Below are 22,128 nucleotides of genomic sequence, written 5' to 3'. Positions count from 1 at the left end.
TATGGGAAACGCCCTGGAAGAACAAGAGAGCAGGGCTGGAGGAGTGGCCTGGGAGGAGATACTTGGCCCCAGCCTCATCGCCCCCAGTCCCAGCCCCTGCACCTAACCTCTCCTTGGCGAGAGGAAAGGCAGATGACCAGGACTTGTCCAGGAGTCTGAGAAAACTATACAGAGCGGGAAATAGACCCCTCAGGGCAGGTAGATCACTAACTCCCCTGCCTTAACCTGCTTGCCCTACTCTTGTTCGAAAAGTGATGTTAAACCACTCGTTGCCAAGTGGAGTCGATTCCAACTCATAGCGATCCTATAGGACAGAGTAGAACTGCCCCATTGGGTTTCCAAGGCTGTAATCTTTACGGAAGCAGATTGCCACATCTTTCTTCCGCCCAGCGGTTGGTGGGTTTGAACCGTCAACCTTTTGGTTAGCAGCCAAGCACTTAATCACTGCGCTACTAGGGCTCCTTAAAGCATGCTGCTAGAAGGAAACGCTTAACTCAGTTCGGAGGTCTCTCAAATGGAGACATTTCAGACAGGACCGCCAGAATAGTTGTGGCTGGGTGGGGGCTTCCAAGACCTTCTCAAATACTCTTATCACCATCCATTGCCAGAAGCATTCTGCCACCTCCTTGCCCACTACACTCTCTGGAATAGAGCCCCTAAGTGTCACCCTCTAACTGCTTCTTTCCGACCTCCCCCGTCTTTATCTACCTAGTTTCATCTCAGCTTCCGCTTTGGAGGCAGAAACAAAAGGGACAGTCGCCAGCGGAGAGAGGAGGGTGGCGTGAGGTTAAGACCCTCGAGGGCTTCTCAGACGACTGTGCCTTTAAGGGAAGGGGCGGGGCGAGCATTTGGGGCGGGGCCGGAGGCGGGGTTGTCGCGGGGAAGGGGCGGTGCCAGCGGTGGCTAGTGGATCCAGCCGACGCTGCAGCGGGCGGGGCGCCCGCACCGGGCGGTGTCGGGGGCGGAAGGTCGGGAGGCGCGGGACCGCGGGAGGGACCGGGAAGGCCTTGGGGCCCGACGGAATCCCGGTTCGGAGTCTGTGGGCCCGAACCCGACCTGAGGTAAGAGGAACTTCCCTGCCCGCCTGGGCGCCTCCGGAGGGTCGGGGTACTCCGAATTCAACTTTTCGGTCCAAATGGGGAAAGTGAGCACAGAGACGTTCCCGGGGTCTCGCAACTAGCAAGTGCAGCCCTAAAGGTGGTTGCACCCCAATTTGCTGTCACCACCCCTTCCTATCTAGTCTGCAAATCCAACACGGGGCAGGCACACCGGAGGCGCTCAATAAATGCTCACTGGTGAATGAGTAAAAGAAATTGGCAGCCAGTAGAGACAGATGCATGTTCTGATCCTCAAGTCGGGGACACCAGGGGAGCGAGCATTTATTGAGCCTCTGTTGTATGCCCCCGACGGCCAGTATTTATTTCCATTTTGCAGATGAGGAATCAGAGTCTCAGAGAGGTGAAGTGACCTGCCTAAGGTTGAACAGCTAGTAAGTGGCTGAGAGTGAATGGGAAACGGAGTTTCGGTTCCAAGGTGGTGCCAGGTGGAGTCACAGAAGGACAGAAGAAGGAAGAGTCAGTGTCTTCTCCTAAACAGGAGAGGAAGACGTGCAGAGACAGGGAATCTTCCCCTCACCTTTCTTTCCCTCCTCTCCTCTTCCTTCCTCCCTGCCCTGCCTCTCCCCTGACCCCCCCACATTATCTTAGGCTGCCAGGACATTGAGAAACGTCTTGCAAAGAATTACCCAAGAAACGAGTGCTTTCTGTTGTTTCTGGACTGCAAAAATTGAACATGGTCATTGTAGAATATGTGGAAAAGCCAAGAAAAAGAAGAAAATTCATGTGCCAAGGACTTGCTTTTTTTTTTTTTTTTTTAAGTTTAATTTCTTTGGAAGAAAAATGAAGCCATTTTTACCCTACGTTGAGGGAAACAGCAGAGGCTAGCATCCAGCCAGCTCCCCTGCTTGCAGGCTGTGTGACTTTTAGAAAGTCATTTCCCTCTGGGCCTCAGTTTCCCCATGGGAGGAGCTGTTTGCTCTGTGGCTTCCTACTATGTCATTTTGGACAGGCTTTGAAAGTCTTCTGAGCTCGACCGTCTCATCTGTAAAAGGGGTGGGACAGTAACATCTCCAAAATTGTCCTGAGGACTAGATAAGGGAGGCATGGTGCAGTAGCAGGAAGACTGGCCTGTCTGCAGCACCTGGGGCCAGCGACTTCACCTGTGTCTCAGTTTGCTTATCTGTAAAATGGAAATAATAATAGTACTACCCAGCCTAGGGGCCCTGGTGGCACAGTGGTTAAGCTTTAGGCTACTAACCAAAAGGTTACCCTATCAGGCAATTCTACCCTATCCTATAGGGTCGCTATGAGTTGGAATCGGCTTGACAGCAATGGGTTTGTTTTTTTTAGTTTTGGTCTGGGTTGTTGTGGGGATTAAATGAGGTCATCTGTGTAAAGGGCTTGGCCTATTGTAAGAACAGCAGCATTGCTTAGAATCCCTAAAATGTGGTGGGCTAGCCTCCTGGAGTCCAACTGGTAGCCTAGAGGCCAAGCCCACCCCTAGAAGTCTGTTTTCTTTGAGTATTTTTCTAGTTTGTCCCAGTCCTCACCACTCCCCACTGCCCAGCTGGCCCCTGAGACATGAGTCTTTGGATCCCATCTGAAGCCCCTTCTAGCCTTGCTATTGTGGTTTCAGGAAACAGACTGGGGCTGAGGGGAGGACTGAGGGTTTCCATGGAGATGCCATTGGGAGCCCATGAAGATGGGAGGTATCTAATCTAGAATGTGGGCATCTATACTGGCTTTCCCTTGGTGAGGACGAAAGGAGCCGTGGTTCCTCACCTGAAAACATTCTGGCTCCTGGAGTCTTTGGTGACACTGTTATCCTTCTCACCCCCACCCTGCAGGCCACGGCCCACTAACTGTTTGGAACTGAAATACTACAGAGGGGGAAGTGGCGAGTGAGGCCCAGGTCTGTGGTGCTGATGGCTGGAAGGTGGCTGATGGTGGAGAAAGTATTTGGAGCAGGGCCTGGGGGTCCCCCTGCAGAGGCCCCTATCAGCCCTCTGCTTCCAACTGCAGATGTGAACAAGACCCTCAAGGTGGATGTGAGTATCCAGGCAGGAAGCTGGGGTCAAGCGGGGCACATTCATCCAGTTGAGTCCTATGTGCCAGGCACTGTGATGAGCCCAGAACAAAAATCGCTGTCCTCATGGAGCTGACAGTCTCTTGGGAAGACAGATCGAGACTAGGATACAGAGATAATGGGGGTAAGGTCAGCACACTGAGGAGTATATCTCCAACCATTTCAGGAGTATATCTCCAACCATTTCAGATTGGGTGGTTGCGAATAGTTTCTGTGAGGAAATAACATTTAAACCAAGCCCTAAGTGGCAAGAGGAAGCCACCTCAACATACATCTGGGGACGAGTATTCCAAGAAGAGAGGACAGCCAGTGCAGAGGCCCCGAGGGAGGAATGCGTTCCTAGAACAGTGAGGAGGCCAGCATGGCTGGACCAGCGTGAGCGCGGGGGAGAGTATTGAAATGAGGGTGGAGCAATAGGGGTGGCCAGATTACAAAAGACCTTACAGGCTGAGGCTAGGAGGTTAAAATTGTTCTACAACAGTGGGGAACCACTGGAGGGTTTTAAGCAGAGCAATGTCAAAATCTGATTTACTTTTTCAAGAGATATCTCTGGCTGCTCTGAGGGGAATGGATTGAGAGGGGTGGGGGTAGTAGCAGAGAGAGCAGTGGGGAGGCCCCTGCTGTCACCCAAGTGAGCAATGGTGGTTGTGGAAAATAGGAAAGGAGTGGTGGGGTTTGAAATAAATGTTGGAGGCAAAGCAAGCAGGAGGTACTGGTGGATGGGGGTGGAGGGACATGATGGTAGGGGAAGGGAGGAGTCAGGGACAGCTCCAGGTTTCTGGGGATGGTGGCACCATTGACTTGGATGGCCAGCACAGAGCAGGAGTAGTTGGGATGCTTCTGTGGGGGCAAGAAGGCTCCCTCCCAGGGCAGTGCCCCAGAAACAGGCTGCAGGGAACTTGCACCAGTCCACCCTGATATCAGTGAGGGGAGGAGAGGGCATAGCAGACCTGGAGTGTAAGGGCAAGGATTGGTCAAGATGACCTCTGTTCTTCCTTCCAGCTGCAGGGGGCTGGAGTTCTCAAATGAGAATAACTAACTCCTCCCCTTTTGGAGGCTAAGAAGGCTTAGTGCCCACACTAACTTTATGGGGCTGCAAAGCGCTTTCATGCCCGCCTTCCAAAGCAGGCAAACGCAATTATGCCCGTTTTATAGATGGGAAAGTAGTTTGTGGTTGCTGTGGATATAAAGTTGGCTGCTCCTTCTTGGGGGCAGTAAAACTGGGGTGATCTGTGGCTCATGCCAGACAACCTCTCCAAATATTGAGTGCTTATGCCAGCCCTGTTTCCATGCCATGTGCCCTGTACCTCCCAAATATGCTACTGGCATTTGAATCTTTGGCTCTGATTCATCTCCGGAGGAAGCTAGCCTAGGATACCCTCTGACTCAGCACTTTCACTTCCTGAATTCCCTCTGACAAAATATGCTCCCATGTATTCAGAGTCACGTGCAAGGAAGCTCAGCGCTGGTAATATGGAAAAACACCCATAAGCAGGGAAATGATTACCTCAGTCACGCACCATCCATAGTGTGAAATTCTATCGTTGTTGTTAGGTGCCGTTGAGTCGGCTGTGACTCATAGCAACCCTCTGTACAACAGAACGAAACACTGCCCTGTCCTGTGCCATCCTCACAATCGTTGCTATGCTTGAGCTCATTGTTGCAGCCACTGTGTCAGTCCATCTCGTTGAGGGTCTTCTTCTCTTTCGCTGACCCTCTACGCTGCTGTTAAAAAGATTCTGCCATGAGACAGGGACTGTGAACAAGGGCTCAGGGAACTCAAACTACCTAGGTTCAAATCCTGACTCTACCGCCGAGTGAACCCTGGGGCAGTACCTCAGTCTCCTTCTCTGTAAAATGGGAATAATATTGCCTTCCTCACAGGATTGTTGTGCAGATTAGTTGAGATATATGTTAAGCTCCTAGCAGTGCCTGGTATTTAGAAATCACTCAGTATGTTTTGGCTTTTATTCTCCTCATCATCATTATTTGTGTTGATACAGAAAGCTGTCTGTGATACCTTGGCAGAGGGCTAAGTGGATAAAGCAAATTGCAGAAACAAGAGATTTAGGATGGACCCATTGCCGTAAACAAAATAAACTGTATGATTTCCTGGAAAAGGTTAACACACTAGGCTGCTAAGTGAAAGTTTGGAGGTTCGAGTCTACCCTGCGGCGCTTTGGAAGCAAATCTGGCAGTCTACTTTCAAAACTTCAGCCACTGAAAACCCTATGGAGCACAAATCTATTCCGATATACGTGGGGTCACCATAAATGGAATCGATGGCAACTGGTTTTTTAATCAGGAGCCCTGGTGGCACAGTGGTTAAAGCAATCAACTGCTAACTGAAAGGTCAGCTGTTCAAAACCACTAGCAGCTCCACAGGAGAAGGATGTGGCAGTCGGCTTCCGTAGAGATTTACAGCCTTGGAAACCCTATGGGGTTGCTATGAGTTAGCACTGACTTGACAGCAAAAAAAAAAAAAAAATTTTTTTTTTTTTTTTTGACAGCAGTGAGTTTGGTTCTTCCTGAAAAAAACAAACCTGTTGCCGTTGAGTCGATTCTGACTCAGTGGCCCCATTGGACAGGGCAGAACTGCCGCATAGAGTTTCCAAAGGTGCCTGGTGAATTTGAACTGCCAACTTTTTTGGTTAGCAGCTGTAGCACTTAACCACCACGCCACCAGGGTTTCTTATCAGGTGAATATATAAATGTAAGGAGCCCTGGTGGTGCAATGGTTAAGCACTCAGCTGTTAACCGAGAGGTGGGCAGTTTGAACCTATGAGCTTCTCTGCAGGAGAAAGATGTGGCAGTTTGCTTCCATAAAGATTTACAACCTTGGAAACCCTCTGGGGCAGTTCTACCCTGTCCTGTAGGATCACTATGAGTCAGAATCAGCTCAACGGCAACAGGTTTTTTTTTTCATATACAAATGCAGTGAACTGAGAAATGCGTGTGAGGGTATGATTCAAACAGATCAAGGGAGGGCCTCTGGAAGGAAGTGCGCTTATGGAGGGCAGGGATGCAAGGGAGAATTTAACAGTCTTTATATATTGTTTGATTTTTAAAAAAAATAGATAAGTATTCATGAACTACTTATGTCAGTTTCAAAGACAAGATTATTTTGAAAAATAAAAGTGCACAGTTGGTGCCCAAAGGGTGTGAGGAGCTTGGAGATCAGGCTGGAGGGGGGTGATCTTTAGCTGCCTGGATAGGCCTGGTCCAGTCACCCACAGATTCTCAGCTGCTGACACCCCCTCCCTCCCCACAGTGCCGCGACGTGTGTGGCCTGAACATCTCTGACCGCTGTGACTTCATCCGGACCAACCCTGACTGCCACAATGATGGGGGCTACCTGGACTACCTTGAAGGCATCTTCTGCCTCTTTCCACCCAACCTCCTTCCTCTGGCCATCACCCTTTATGTGAGGGCCTGCCCCTAGGGAGCCTGGTGACGGGGGCTCGTGGCCCAGCTGGACATTCACACTTCCTTCCCTCTCTGGCCCTCCCACCAGGCTCTCTGGCTACTTTACCTGTTTCTGATTCTGGGAGTCACTGCGGAGAAGTTGTGAGTTTGGCCTTGTGGTCACACCCATTTTAGAGATGGGAAAACAGAGTTCTAGCAGATTGACATTCAGGTGATCCCTGGGTTTGAGGGAAAGTTGGGGCTGTAGTGTTGCTAGCTGCCATTGAGTCAGCCTCCAGCTCATGGCAAAATGCTGCCCTGTCCTGTGCCTTCGCCATGATCAAATGCAAATTGGACCATTGTGCTCCATAGGGTTTTCACTGGCTGATTTTCTGAAGTAGATCGCCAGGCCTTTCTTCCTAGTCTGTTTTAGTCTGGAAGCTCCACTGAAACATGTTCAGGATCGCGGCAACACACAAGCTTCACTGACGGATGGGTGGTGGCTGCCCATGAGGCGCATTGGCTGGGAATTGAACCTGGGTCCCCTCCATAGAAGGAGATAATTCTACCAGTGAATCACCATGCCCCAGGATGGAGTTAGGAGCCTGGTAACTGTGGAAGCATTTAACTGTTTGCATTTTCTCTGTAGTTTCTGCCCTAACTTGTCAGCCATTTCTACCACCCTCAAGCTCTCCCACAATGTGGCAGTATCCTTTGTCCAGGGAGGGAGAGAGGGCAGTCTGGAGGGAGGTCGGGGGCAGAGTGGCAGCCCTTGGCAAAGGGATGGCCCTGGTGGTCTGCGGCCCTTGTGCTGACCCTCCTTGACACGCTCCTCCCATGGCGTCACCTTCCTGGCCTTTGGGAATGGTGCCCCTGATATCTTCAGTGCCCTGGTGGCTTTCTCGGACCCACGCACAGCCGGCCTGGCCTTTGGGGCACTATTTGGTAAGAGCACCCCTGTTGGGGTGGGGGCAGGGGCAGCAGGAGGGGACAAAGGACAGGCTGAGCTGTGCCCACCTCTCCTCCAGGCGCCGGCGTGCTCGTCACCACAGTGGTGGCCGGCGGCATTGCCATCCTGCGACCCTTCACAGCTGCCTCCAGGCCCTTCCTCAGGGACATCACTTTCTACATGGTGGCAGTGTTCCTGACCTTCACTGCACTCTACTTTGGCCGGGTCACACTGGCCTGGGCCCTGGGTGAGTAACCATGGGGCTGGTGCATCCCAGGGCTGGTGGGTAGGAGGCACAGGGACTACCCGGGGACAGAGGGAGACAAGGGGGCGGCCAGCAGGGCACAGAGTCAGCGTTCCTTTGATTCTGCGTGACAGACCTGGATCCAAGTTGGCTGGAGCAAAAAGGGAACATGTTCAGATGACTGATGTGGGCAGGGACAGAGGGAGGGTGATGTCAAAGTGCTTAACAAGCAGTACAGCTGGGATGCTGGCTGCGACCATGAGACTTCTGGCAGCAAACACATGCCATTCAGATGGCTCAAAAGATGTCAATGGAGACACTATTCACTGAGGGTTAAAGAGACCAAAGCACTTGACTACTAACCTAAAGGTTGGCAGTTCTAACCCACCCAGCAGTGCTGTGGTAGAAAGGCCTGGCGATCTGCCTTAAAGATTACAGCCTAAGAAACCCTATGGGGCAGTTCTACTCTGTCACGTGGGGTCGCTATGAGTTGGAATTGACTCAGTGACAATGGGTTTGGTTTGATTTTTTGGTTTAAGGAGACCAACAAGGGATGCTGAGATGCTGAGGCCCCCAGGGACCAGCTGTTACCTCCTCCCAGGGATGGAGGGGCTGGAAGTGGGGTGACTGGAGCCTAGTGAGGGCTGGAGCCATGGAGATGGGGCTGCCCACTTGAGCTACAGTCATGAAGGGTCACAGACCCTGAGGGAGACACAGTACTACAGCAGGGAAAGAGTGGGGAAAAATACCCCAGGCTTTTTTCTGCTTCCCTCTGATTTCCTGCTGGGCATCCCATTGGCTGAAGCCACTAGTAGCCAGGGCTGTGGTGATGCAGTCAGCAGGGTCAGCCTCCCAGGGCACAGAGTAGGACCCTGAACTGAACGGGGTCCTGGAGGCCACTGGGTCAGGCATTACCTCCTTTATTGCTGGATTGACAGGGCTGTGGGGATGGGAAGATGGGTCAAGGAAGGCAGGAAGAAGTATGGAGGGTTCAGGGAAATGGGCTTTACCTACTGGTACTGGGCTGGCCTAACACAGACAGGCACCACTAACAACAGATACCAACAATGGAACAGCAAGTGCTTGCTCGCTGAGGCCCTTCTTCCAGGACGCTGCTTGGTGACAGCCTGCACCCTTGTCTGCAGGTTACCTGGGCTTGTATGTGTTCTATGTGATCACTGTGGTTCTCTGCACCTGGATCTACCGATGGCAGCAGAGGAAATCCTTGGTTTACTCCTCGCCAAACACTCCAGGTAAGGGCCTGAATGAAGCACTCAAACGAGGGCAGATTAGTGGGGACTGGGACCCTCTGTGCTCCTCCCTGCCGCCTTCTCTTGGTTGAGGCCATTTCTGCTGGCCCCGCCAAGCCCACCTCCTTGACTTCTTCACACTTCACACCTTCAAGGTCCCCCCTCCATGCTTTTGCTGCTGCCAGTGAAGCCTGCTCTTCACCTGCTTGTCCAAGTTCATCAGTTCTTCTTCCATGTTGTTGTCGGCAATCTGCTCTAAAAGGGGTCACTGCTCATATCCCTTAATGGCTCCCCACTATCCTCAGGGGGGAATCCAAACACATCTATGCACACAGATACACACATAACACACACATATACCCAAATACACAACACACACACAGATACATAACTTATACACACAAACACACAGCTCACACACATATCAAATATGTACACACATACATACGCACAAATACATATGCACACTCATACAAATACCTATACAACACACATACGTAAATACATACACCCACACAAATATATATATAACACACACGTACACAAATGCGTACATCACACACACATGGGTAATTTACTGAGTGCTTACAATCTGCTAGGCACATGTATCATTTCATACAATCCTCTCGATGACACTTTGAGGCAGAGACAATTACTATCCACCTTTTATGGATAAGGAAACCTATTCAGGAAGTTAGGTCCTCCCAGGCCAGGGGGTTAGAGAGGGGCAGAGTTGGGACTTGAACTCTGTTCTCCCAGACCCCGAAGGCCACCCTCCACTATTACATAATTTCATGGCACTTGCTAAGAAATCCAGAATGAAGAGGGCCTGGACAGACACTGGAGCCCTGGTGGTGCAGTGGCTAAGAGCTACAGCTGCCAACCAAAAGGTCAGCAGTTCGAATCTACCAGCTGCTCCTTGGAAATTCTATGAGGCAGTTCTACTCTGTCCTATAGGGTTGCTATGAGTCGGAATTGACTCAATGGCAATGGGTTTGTTTTTTTTGTTTTTTGGATGGACACTTGCACCCTTGAAACTGCCCATCCCAGAAGTGCCCCGTGCAGTGGTGGTGGGGGGCAGGCTCCTTAGCTGGGCTCACACAAACCCCCTCTCACCTACAGAGCTGCTCTCAGATTCTGAGGATGAGCGGGTGTCTTCTAATACCAACAGCTATGACTACGGTGAGTCCAGTATCTGTGTCCAGTTGGGGTGGAGGTGCCAGGGCAAGGGCTGGGATGGGAGACAGGGGATGGGCCCATCCAGGCCTCGGCCCCAGGAATGAGGCTCCAAGCCAGCCCAGGCTGAGCCATGGGCCAGGTCATCTGCCCTCTGCAAGGCACCTGGTGCTTCCTTCTCCCCCAGGGTAGGGAGGACTGGTGGGCAGGAGGGGAGAGGGTTCCCAGAGGCTGAGGCAGGCCTAGCTATGTCTTCCCCACCCTCCATCCCTCCCATACACACAGGGGATGAGTACCGGCCGCTAGTCCCCTACCAGGAGACCACGGCTCAGATCCTGGCCCGGGCCCTCAACCCGCTGGACTATAGGAAGTGGAGGAACAAATCAGCCTACTGGAAGGCCTTCAAGGTGTTCAAGGTAGGAGAGGGGGACCCGGAGGACAGGCTATGGTGTCATGGCAGTGTAGGACAGTGGCTACCCAACCTTCTCTGGCTCAGCAAGAGGGGAAAGGGCCAGAGTCTGCTGCGACCTTCTGAGAATAGCTCTTGTGGGACTTGATGGGGAAACTGAAGCGCAGAGCGTGGCTGATGGCTGGCACTGGGGCTCTGCCCCTATGGAGGAAGGAGAGTGTCTGCCCAGGAACAAAGAGGAGAAGGAGGGGGCCGCGTCTGCCTGGGAGAGGGTGGGGAACTGAGCTGGGCTGAGGGTATTAGGGTAGGGGCATGTGTCAGTCAAGATTCTCTAGACAAACAACCAATAGGAGATGTATATATAATATCATATAATTATATTAACATGTAATATTGCATAATTATATAATACATCATTATATTTATAACATTACATACTTACTTTAATATACATTATGACATTGTTAGTTGCTGTCCGGTTGATTCCCATTCATGGGAACCAACTGTGTGCGGAGTAGAACTGCTCCATAGGGTTTTCAAGGCTGCAGCCTTTTGGATGCAGATCTCCAGGCCTGTCTTCCGAGGCATCGTTGGGTGGGTTCAAACCGCCAACCTTTCAGCTAGTAGTCGAGTGCGTTAATGGTTTGTGCCGTCCAGGGACTCCAGTGTAATCACAGGGTCCTTATAAAGGAAAGGGGAAAATAGAAGAGTCAGAGAAGGAGATGTGAGGACGGAAGCAGAAGTCAGACTCATGTGGGGCCACAAGCCAAGGAATGTGGGTGGCCTCTAGGAGCTGGAAAAGGCATGGAAACAGATTCTCTTCTAGGGTCCCCAGAAGGAGTGTTGGATTTAGGACTTCTGGCTTCCAGAACCATAAGAGAAGAAATGCGTGTTGGTAGCCACGATGTTTGGCGTAGTTTGTTACAGCAGCAGTAGGGTACTCACACAGGTGCCTGGCCCAGCGCCTGCTCACAGTTGGGCTTCCCCAGTAACAGCCTTGCTCTGTGTCACTGAGGTCAGTCTTTGGCTCCCTGGCAACACTCTTCCATCTCTGTCCACTTGATAGTTGCCCGTGGAATTCATTCTGCTCCTCACGGTATCTGTTGTGGACCCAGACAAGGATGACCGCAACTGGAAACGGCCGCTCAACTGCCTGCACCTGGTGACCAGCCCCCTGTTCTGTGTCCTCACCCTGCAGTCGGGGGTCTGTGAGTATCCCCTCCCCCACACTGGCCCACCTTCCTTCTCTTCTGTTCCAGACCTTTCCTCTCAACCACACTAGGGGGACCTGGGCCAGTGGCACAATCCTGCACATACCTATACCCGTTGCTGTCCAGTTGATTCCAACTCATGGCAACCCAGTAGGACAGAGTAGAACTGCCCCATAGGGTTTCCAAAGCTGTAATCTTTACAGAAGTAGGCTGCCACATCTTCCTCCCATGGAGCACTGGTGGATTCGAACTACACGACCTTTCAGTTAGCTGCCGAGTGCTTAACCATTGTGCCACCTGACCTCTTTCTTAGACATACAGCAGGTGCTTAATATGTGCTTGTGCCATAAAGGAGACCAGCCGTGACATTTGGCTGGTGCACAGTCAGTTACAGACAGAGTATGCAAACGGGTAGGGTAGCCCTGGGGCCAAATTCAGCCCTCAGGCTTATTTGCCTATATTAAAAACCTGGAGATTTTGATCTCACATCAAAATCCAGGTTTTGGCTTCTCGAGATCTGGGTCTTGTTCCTGAAGGCAGAAATTGGCTGGAGTTGAGATGAGGCCACCCCCTGGTGGGGGTGGGGGTGGGGGAGGGGACACCTACTGTCTAACTCATCATAGCCCTCTCCATTCCATATTAGGTGACCCTGCTATGTCACTCATTTGTGTGACCTGGCTGCTCCCCATTGGCATTTGAGGTTCCACCATCTGCTCTAGACTGCCCTTTCCTTTTCTGACCTGCACCCTCATGCTTGTTTAAGACAATCTCCAGGAAGCCCTCCCCAACCACCCACAGCCCAGCCATCTCCTGGAATTCCTCCAGTGGGGGCCTTACCTAATACAGAGAAAGGGCTTCATACACGAGTGTCAGGCTCCAAGGCCAGTACCGAAGGTGAAAATCACATTCTGTCAAAGTGACCGCTTGAAATTCACCCGTAATGTATCATAGATAGAATTTGGTATATGCAGCAGCTCCCTCAGGTAATTCTTAGGCATGGTAAAATTTCAGAACCAGTGAAAACCCCCAAAACCAAACCCTTTGAGGTAGAGTCGATTCAGACTCATAGCAACACTATAGGACAGAGTAGAACTGCCCTGCAAGGTTTCCAAGGCTGTGATCTTTACAGAAGCAGACTGCCACATCTTTCTCCTGCAGAGCAGCTGGTGGGTTCGAACGACTGAACTTTCAGTTAGCAGTCAAGCACTTTAAACACTGCGCCATCAGGGCTCCTAGCAGAACCAATAAGTAAGACAAAAAAAAAAAAAAAGGAAAGTCTTGATGCATGTATCTGGTCAGTCAAATCATCACTGCCTTTAAGATCAATACAGACTCCTTAGTGGTAAAAAAAAAAAAAAAAAGATGGGGTGTAGAGAATTCTAGAATCTTCTTTCTGCCTGTAGGTTTTCCTATCCTTAGTGTTTTAGTAGGAAGTCTCTAGAACCTTTATAACTTGCTAATAGATTGGCAGAGTCAGTGAGGAAGGGTGTCTGACTTACTCTACCTTTCATCTCATGGAGTGACACCCATGAATTAGTACTGCCTGGCTGGAAGGTGCTGCCTTGAAGCTCAGTTGGATAAAAGTATCATGGTTGATTAGTGATATCTGCCATGGGGATGGGAAAGGATAATAATGGTGGTACATCGTTTTAGCCATTCCCATCCTAGTTTCATTGCCGTGGCAAGAAACAGCAAAAGGCTGGAGAGAGTCTGTTTTTAACAAGTCTTTCTTTCCTGTCAAATGTGACTATAGCTTGAGGGTAGGGACTGTAGCTTTAATTTCCCTCCATTCCCCTGGAGTGCCTAGGGCAGGTCTAGGCACACAGGAGGCATTGGTCTTGTATCCAAGCAATAGAGTATGAGCGGTTTTATCTGTGAGTCTCACCCCAGTCCTCAGTCATTCTGGCGGACTTCAGGAGGTGGTGCTGAGCTGAGGCTGTGGAGGGTACCAGCGCCCTTTCTTGTCTCTACAGATGGCCTCTATGAGATCGGCAACCTCTTTCCCGTCTGGGCTGTGGTGGTGATCGCGGGCACAGCCTTGGCTACGGTGACCTTTTTTGCCACATCCAACAACGAGATCCCCAGGCTTCACTGGGTGAGAATCAGACTCCCTGAGCTGCGAGAGGGAGACATTCTGGCCAGTAATCACTTTCCCTTATGGCAGGCGCATAAACTTCAAAGCCACTTTGAGGCTTTTTGTACCTGTTCAGAGGTCTTTTTTTTTAAAACTCATCGCCGAGAATTTGTTACTTACTATTGGATTCTTTTTTTTAAAACAGGTTTAATTAAGATATACATTTATATACCATACTTTTCACCCATTGAAAGTATAAAATTCAGTGTTTTTTAATATATTGACGGAATTGTACAACCATCACCACAATCAATTTTAGGACATTTTTGTAACCTCAAAAAAAAGCATGTACCTTTTAGCTATCACTCCCCCAGTTCCCCCAGCCATAGTCATTACCATTAGTAATCTACTTTTTAGAGCTCTTGTGGTGCAGTGGTTAAGAGCTCGGCTGCTAACCAAAAAATTAGCAGTTCAAATCCACCAGCTGCTCCTTGGAAACCCTATGGGGCAGTTCTACTCTGTCCTGTAGAGTTGCCGTGAGTTGGAATTAATGGATAGCAAAGGGTTTGGTTTTTAATCTACTTTCTGTCTCTGTGTATTTGCCTATCTTGGGAATTTCACATCAACGGACTCATATAATGGGTGGCCCTTGGCGACTGACTTCTTTCACATAGCATATTTTCAAGGTGCATCCATGTTGTAGTGTCAAACAGAACTTCATTCCTTTTTATGGCTGAATAATATCCCATCGTATGGCTGTGCTGCCTTTTTGTTTATTCATTCATCAGTTGATGGACATTTGAGTTTCCAGGTTTTGGCTACCATGAATAACGCTACTAAGAACACTCATATGTAAGTCTTCACGTGGACATGTTTTCATTTCTCTTGGGTAGATCCACAGGAGTGGAATTGTTGGATCAAATGGTAACTTTATGTTTGAGGAACTGCCAGTCTATTTTCCACTGTATTAACGAGGAAGCCTCTCCCCATTTTCTAGATGAGGAGCTAAGGCTGAGTCCCTGTTGGGGGCTGGCCTTGGCCCCATCAGCACCCTGTTGCCTCTACAGCTGTTTGCTTTCCTGGGCTTCCTGACCAGTGCCTTGTGGATCAACACAGTTGCCACAGAGGTGGTGAACATCTTGCGGTCCCTGGGTGTGGTCTTCCGGCTAAGCAACACAGTCCTTGGGCTCACGCTGCTGGCCTGGGGAAATAGCATTGGAGGTGGGTGTGTAGGTGCCTGCCTGCCCCCAAGCCCAGACTCAGGGCTGGGTGGGATTCTGGGCTGAGCTCAGCCACATCATACCTTTGTGCTCCCCCAGCCAAAGTTGCATCTGGGCAGGGCTGTCCAGGGCATCCCCTAAGCATGTGCTTGGTGCCTCCTGTCCTTTGGGCTGAATCAAGGTGAGGTGGCCTGGACTGCACCTGGGCTGGGAGACTCTATAGTGGCCCTAGCTTCTTCCCCCGTCTCTGATAGGTAGACATTTGGTGGTTCTCTAGAGTTCATGCAGGGCACAGGCCCATTGCAGACAACTGAGCTGAGCGGGTATATAGGTGTGTGATGTGCAGGCATTCACACGTGCACACATACTCTTCTCTAGCTAGAGCTGCTGGGTAAGGTTGGCCAGGTTGTGCACTGCACAAGAGCATCCAGACAACAAGGGAGCAGGGCCTAAAAGACAGCCCTCCTTCCATTCACCTTTTTGGGTACCTTTTTCTAATTCACACAGAGGTGCTGTGTTTCTAGCAGTAGATGGAATTTAGGGGGAAAACTGGCAGCAGAGTGTCACCCAACCCCCACAAAGATGCCTCTGGTAGGAAGGAGTAGGTGAGGAGTATAGGAGGGCATTGTGTTTTATAGGACACTGTGGCTCCCCCCAGCCCTCAGCCGGCTGGTGCCAGGCTCAGACAGGCGTCCATTAATATTTATTGACTGAATGACTATGGGTGAAAGGGAAAGAGTGAATGACCAAGGGCAAGGGGCCAGCCACACTCCTCTGAAGAGCTTCTCTGGTTTCCTCACAGATGCCTTTTCAGATCTCACCCTGGCTCGCCAGGGCTACCCGCGGATGGCGTTCTCGGCCTGTTTTGGTGGCATCATCTTCAGTATCCTTTGACGGGCTGGCGGCTCAGGTTCTGGGAGATGTGGGTATGCTCCATGTCCTGCCCTCAGGACCGGCTCTCTCTGTAACACCTTGGGCAAGTGACTGGCTGCTTAAGCCTCAGGGTCCTCGTCTGTAAAATGGGGTATTGGGAGGACCGAGCACATAGGCTTGTCGTAAGGGTGGAATGAGGAAATGCTTGTACCTGGGAGTGCCCAGTAGGTGGCCATAACCTGTTGCCATTGAATTGGTTCTGACTCTTAGTGACCCTATAGGACAGAGTAAAACTGCCCCGTAGGGTTTCCAAGGGGCAGCTGGTGGATTCAAACTGCCAACCTTTTGGTTAGTAGCTGTAGTTCTTAATCACTGCACCACCAGGGTTCCCAGGGCTCCAGTAGGTATTATTAAGGCAGTGGTGTTATTAGTAGATGTCCACATGGTGAGCTTATGTGTGTCCTGTAGAAGACCCCTCTCCCCCTTGCTTGTGAGGACATGTTATGGTCTATATGAGTTATTGGCAGTCTTTCTTAAAGGACCAGAGAATAACTATCTTTGGCTTTGGGAGTCATATAGTCTTTGTCACGACCACTTAAGTCTGCTGATATAAGTGGCCATAGATACTACATAAACAGGTGAGTGTGGCTGTGTTCCAATAAAACTTTATTGACAGAGACAGGCAGTGAGCCAGATTTGGCTTGCAGGCTATAGTTTGCCAACCCCTGGCCTATGGGGAAAATGCAGGTGCAGACAGCCCGGGGCTGTGAAACCCGACTTCTGGTGGGTCCCACTTCCAGTGCTGCCACTTGCCCCGGTGTGACCAGGGGCACATGCCTTCCTCCCTCTGAACCTCCGACATCTCTGTAAATTAAAGATGGGCTGGGGTGAACTGACAATTCACAGTGCCCACCACATGACAGCATTCAACAAGCAGTGGATACTGTGCGTTGTTAAAAAGTAATACTTATTAAAATCCCTGCAAGTACAGCTCTCCCCACGCTCCACGATGAAAGGGCCTGCAGTGGAGGCAAAACACAGTCAGAACTGGTGGGGGCTGCACGGGCCCCCCTGCAGTAGGTAACCCCCAGGCAGAACAGGGCCCTTGGGACTCTTCTGTGCCCACAGGCCTGCTCCTGGCTTTTGGGCTGTGGCCTTTGCTGGCCTCTCAGGTTGGGGGTGACAAGGAAGGAACCCTACCTAGAGCAGTGTCCCCCGAATACCTCCTAGAGTGGCCTTGATCCACACACCATCACTAGTTCCCGCAAAGGACCATGGGCAGGGTACTTCACCTCCCCTAACCTCCGTTTCTCCATCTACTGAGTGCTTACCAGGTGCCATGTATTTCTGTCACCTCAACTGATTCTTATAAACCGTGCAAAATGTACACTCCACAGCCACTTTCTTAGAGGTGCTAGAACTGGATAGGGTCTCCTCCTCAGGTTTTGGGGTTTTTTGAGGGGGGAGGGGAAGACAAGGGGAACAGATCATGAAGAAAGCTGAATTCAGGTCTCGCTCTGGCATCCCAAGGCCCAGGGTTGAGGCTGGTAGGAAGGGACAGCCGTGCGGTTGGGGTTACGGGGCAGGTTGTTGGAAGAAAGTGTCCTGAGCCGAGCCGCAGATATCCTCGTGGGCGTGGGGCTGGGCTGCCTGCTGCAGATCTCCCGGAGCCACATGGAGGTGAAGGTGAGTGGCCAGAGCTTCTGGAAGGGGCGTCATTCTAATGCTCTCTTTTCGTCCTCTTCTGGTCCTCTGGCCTGGGAGACCATTCAGATCTCTGCAACTTACACTTCCTAGGGAAGAGAACTTGTCTGAACTCATGATTTGTAGAATATTTTAAAAATCTTTGGCACATAGGGTTGAAAAAATGTACTCTTTTCAGTACACAGAGTAACGATGAGGCAGCTGGGAAGGAAGGGGCAGGAAGGCTTTGGATTTTGGTCCTAGTTCTGTCACCTAAGTTTCTTGTTGTGTGACCTTGAATGACTTAGGGTACCTGTGAGCCTAGGTTTCCTCCAGGGCTTCAGACTGGTTCCTTAGGGTTGGAACCACTGCTGAGAATTTGCATTTCTAATAAGTTTCCAGGAAGTTATATATAAAAATCACCTGGCGATCTTGTTAAAATGTAGATTCTGATTCAGTATACCTATGTGGTGAAAAATCCAGCTTCTCAGGAGGGGTTCAAACTGGAATGAACCGTTCAAAGCCCTGGTTTTCTCATCTGGAAAATGGGGCTAATGACACCTGCCAAGCTTCCTGGATGAACATGCATGAAGCAAGGGATAGGCTAAACACCATATCCCAACATTGCCCATATGAGAGGAACTGGGATGAGAGAATGATGACCCCCATCTGTTGAAGCCAGCCCAGAACTGGAGTGTGTGTGTGTTGGGAGGGTGGAACCCAACAGATTTGGAGAAGATTCTGGAACACATTGAGCGGCAGAGCTTCTCACACTTCAATGGTGCCTAACAATTTCTTGGGGTACATGAGACTCACTGACCCCCACATTTTTAATGAGCTGCTGCCGTAGTACAAGGACTCCTTGGGAAACACTGTTTAACAAGGGTCAGAAACGAAACATCTGGCGGGGCCAGGCAGGTAGTATAAATGAGTGGAGAGATTCAGGTGGGCTTCCTGTGGCCAGCGATTCCAGTTTTCCTTGGAAAGCAGAAATCAAGATACTTAGGTGACCTTTTTCTATTCGCAAAATATTGCTCAGGGCAAACAAAACCCCCTGCAAGACAGATGTGACAGCCGCCATTATGGTATCTTTGTTCCAGTAGAGAGACTTCAGTTTACAGAGCAAACAAGGTTAGAGTGGGAAGGCAGATGTAAGCAGGGGCTGGTTTTCATCCTTAACCAGGAGCCCCCTGCAGGGAAGCACTCAGAATGTTGTGAGGCTGAAAGATGGTGCTACTGACGGGAACAAGGTCACCTACCTCTGTCTTCCAGAGGTTATCTGGCTCTGAATGCACTCTGGTCAGCTGACTTCTAATTAACTGCTGGGTGGACCCACCTTTATAGTGGCCCCGCCCACAAGCAAATGTTACTTAAGGGCTTAAAAAGTTTACTTTTCTGAATAGGTACAGTGTTAGTTTCCTCTAGCTGTGGTAACAAATTGGTACAAACTAGATTGCTTCAAACAACAGAAATTTACTCTCTCCTGGTTCTGGAGGTCAGAAGTCAAGGTGTCAGCAGGGCCATGCTCCCTCTGAAGGCTCTAGGGGAGGGTCCTTCTTTGTGCTTCCTGCTTCTGGTGGCCGTAGGCATTCCTTGTCTACAGGCAGCCTCACTCCAATCTCTGCTTCCTTCCTCAATGGCCTTCCCCTCTGTGTCTTCTCCCCTTCTTACGAGGACCCCAGTCATTGGATTTAGGGTGATCTCATCTCAAGATCCTTGACTAATTATATCTGCAGACCCCATTTCCAAATACGGTCATTCTGAGGTTCTAGGTAGACCTGACTTTTGGGCGGATGCTGTGCAACCCACTACATATATAATATGAAGTCTGACAGCTTAGAATCTACCAACTCATCCTCTCAGCTGCAAGGGGTCCGGTTTGGAAGCTGTTGTCAATTTCTCCCTCACCCACAGAGCAGCTGACACTCTGACCTTCGTTTATTCATTTCTTTTATCTTTCCTTCGTCACCCATTCATCATTTTATTTAGTTCCCAATCTTTCCTTCCTTTCCCCCTGGTGGTACGATGGTTAAGCGCTTGGTTGCTAACTGGAAGGTTGGCAGTTTGAACCCATCCACTGGCTCCGTGGGAGAAAGACCTGGCGATCTGCTTCCATACTTTGTCACCTGGGGTCGCTATGAGTCAGAATGAGGTTGACGGCACCCAACAACAACAACAACAACACAGCAGAGGGTGTCAGCACAGGTTTTAGAGTCAGGCCTGGGTTCCAATCCCAGTACTGATCTGTGCCTTGAGCAAGTTACCCAATCTCTTAAAGTCTTAGTTTTCTCATCTGTAAAATAGTTAGTCACAGCACCTACCTGACAGTGTTATCGTTAGATCACACAGATAATGCTTGTAATGGCACAGTGCTGACATATAGTAAACACTAAACATACATAAAAAAAAAAATACATAAAACCCCAAAAATATATATATATATTACATATGTTATTACATATATATTATCAGACATATATTACACTATATTACACATATATTACACTATAGTACGTTATATATATTATCTATACATATATATATATAAAATATACAAAAAAACCAAAACCAAGCCTGTTGCCATTAACTCTGACTCATAGGAACCCTATAGGACAGAGTAGAACTGCCCCAAAGGGTTTCCACGGAGCAGCTGGTGGATTTGAACTGCCAACCTTTTGGTTAGCTGCCAACCTTTTGGCAGCTAACCAAAAATGGTGAACATATATGTCCACCATTTCTTCAAAAACCATAGAAAGATAGTCCCAACATTTTATTAGGAAAATTCAGAGGCAGAACCGCTGAGAGAATTATCACCCAGAGAACACACCGGTTCCCACCATCCAGGTGCTCCTAGGAACATCTGCTACATTTGCTTTGTCACCTACCCGTCCATCTGCCCGCCCATTCCATTCATCCGTCTTGTTTTTGGATGCATTTCACAGCACGTGATGGCATCTGAACACCATTAGCTAGAGTTTAATATTAAAAATGTGTAAAAAGGTAATTACATCAGATTGGAGGCAGGGGAGAAGCACCCAGGCAAGTAGAACTGCCTAAAGTTGGACAAGAAGGTTCCTATCTGGCTGCTTCTGAGCCTGAAACATCTGGGATGATGACAATCTGGGTGACTTCAAGGTGGGGCAGCCATCCCCCAGGGCTGGCCTTAAGCTCAGGCCGGAGTCCTTGACTGGCCCTTCATGGGTGCTAGCAAACGTTAGACTGAGGGTGCAGTCAGGAGGGGGTGGACTGTGATGAGCAGTGACCCAGCCTCTCTCCTCTTGCTCTCCCCAGCTGGAGCCAGACGGACTGCTGGTGTGGGTTCTGGCCGGCACCCTGGGGCTCAGCCTTGTCTTCTCCCTGGTCACGGTCCCTGCGCAGTGCTTCCAGCTGAACAAAGCCTATGGCGTCTGCCTGCTCATCTTCTACTTGAACTTCCTTGTCGTGGCCCTCCTCACTGAATTCGGAGTGATTCACTTGAAAAGCGTGTGACTGAAGCCATATGTCAGAGTCTGCCTGGTGGCCTGGGCTGTCATTGCAGGCAGGCACCCAGCAGCTCTCTGTAAGGGGAGAATTGCCAATGGAGGCCCCTTTTGTAGAATGCAAATAGGCACGCACGGTGTGATGGGATCAGGGCTCCTGTGGGGTGGTTGTTGCTGCTGAAGGTTTGAAGTCACTGCTCTGTGCAGGAAGAAAGGCCAAGTCTCTCTTACTGCCAGCACCCAACAGTGCCATTTCGGATTTTGGACACCACTGCCCAGGGATTTTGGAGACTGCGCTTTGCTGTGGACAGAGCTCCAAGAGAAGCTAGAAGCCTTTCTTCAACGATCTCCAGAGCATCTCTGAAGAGGGTTAGAGTTTAGGGTGACTGGGATGACTGGGAGCCTTCCAGGCCACTTTTGAAAGACCCCTGAAGTGTTCAGGGCTGGAGGCAGCTGCTGAGACACAGGACCCTCCCGCGTTCACCCCTGCTGCTTTCTGTCCCCCTTACTTAGCTTTAGGCGCACTGGAATCTTCTCAGGGCTCAGACGGCTGCCACACCCTGGTGTGGAAAACCAGGATGACTACACAGCTTCTCACTAGGGTCAGGCAGGGAACCGTGGCCAAGAACGCCTCATGTGCTGGGGCACTGGGCTGATGGGGGCTGGGCCCTAGACCCACTTTGTCTGACAGAAACCGGATGTGAGGCACACTCATCATTCTGAATTTTGTAGAAGCCACATTAGTAAGCCAAAAAGAAACAGGTGAGGTTCATGGGAACAGATTTTATTTAACCCAGTATATCCAAAATGCCACCTTGGCGTGTAGTACTGGCCACATGAGTAGCTGCCATGCTGGCCGGCTCCTGGCACTACGTCCAGACTCTGCCCTGGCTGTGGACAGACTCCTCTGCTCAGAACTGTGGGCTTCCCCAGCTGCACAACAGGGGTCACTACTGACTGCCCTGCACCTACCTCAGGGGGAGGCTGGACTAGGGGCTCAAATGGCCTCAG

The 22,128-nt window shown here is 50.3% G+C and overlaps 1 protein-coding gene across 1 annotated transcript; it reads left to right on the top strand.

Annotated features, from left to right (window-relative positions):
* Nucleotides 1-922: 922 nt before the first annotated feature.
* Nucleotides 923-21,828, top strand: SLC8B1 (solute carrier family 8 member B1). Its single transcript, XM_049865524.1, has 16 exons — nucleotides 923-1,061; nucleotides 2,906-3,106; nucleotides 6,416-6,568; nucleotides 6,659-6,711; nucleotides 7,199-7,257; nucleotides 7,390-7,494; nucleotides 7,578-7,745; nucleotides 8,888-8,995; nucleotides 10,115-10,174; nucleotides 10,454-10,584; nucleotides 11,644-11,785; nucleotides 13,762-13,883; nucleotides 14,930-15,083; nucleotides 15,885-15,965; nucleotides 17,577-17,641; nucleotides 20,930-21,828. The coding sequence occupies exons 2-16, from the start codon at nucleotides 2,984-2,986 to the stop codon at nucleotides 21,125-21,127; spliced, it is 1,722 nt and encodes a 573-aa protein (XP_049721481.1). The 5' UTR covers nucleotides 923-1,061; nucleotides 2,906-2,983; the 3' UTR covers nucleotides 21,128-21,828.
* Nucleotides 21,829-22,128: the final 300 nt, after the last annotated feature.

This window comes from Elephas maximus, chromosome 22 (genome assembly GCF_024166365.1).
Source record: "Elephas maximus indicus isolate mEleMax1 chromosome 22, mEleMax1 primary haplotype, whole genome shotgun sequence".
NCBI lineage: Eukaryota > Metazoa > Chordata > Mammalia > Proboscidea > Elephantidae > Elephas > Elephas maximus.
This window is presented reverse-complemented; position numbering and strand designations above follow the sequence as displayed.

Bases quoted from the DNA above. Each gene is read 5' to 3' on its own strand.
- SLC8B1 (XM_049865524.1), top strand. From the start codon at position 2,984: ATGGCTGGAAGGTGGCTGATGGTGGAGAAAGTATTTGGAGCAGGGCCT. The intron at 3,107-6,415 runs GTGAGTATCCAG...CCCTCCCCACAG, and splicing joins ACAAGACCCTCAAGGTGGAT to TGCCGCGACGTGTGTGGCCT. The intron at 7,495-7,577 runs GTAAGAGCACCC...CCTCTCCTCCAG, and splicing joins GGCCTTTGGGGCACTATTTG to GCGCCGGCGTGCTCGTCACC.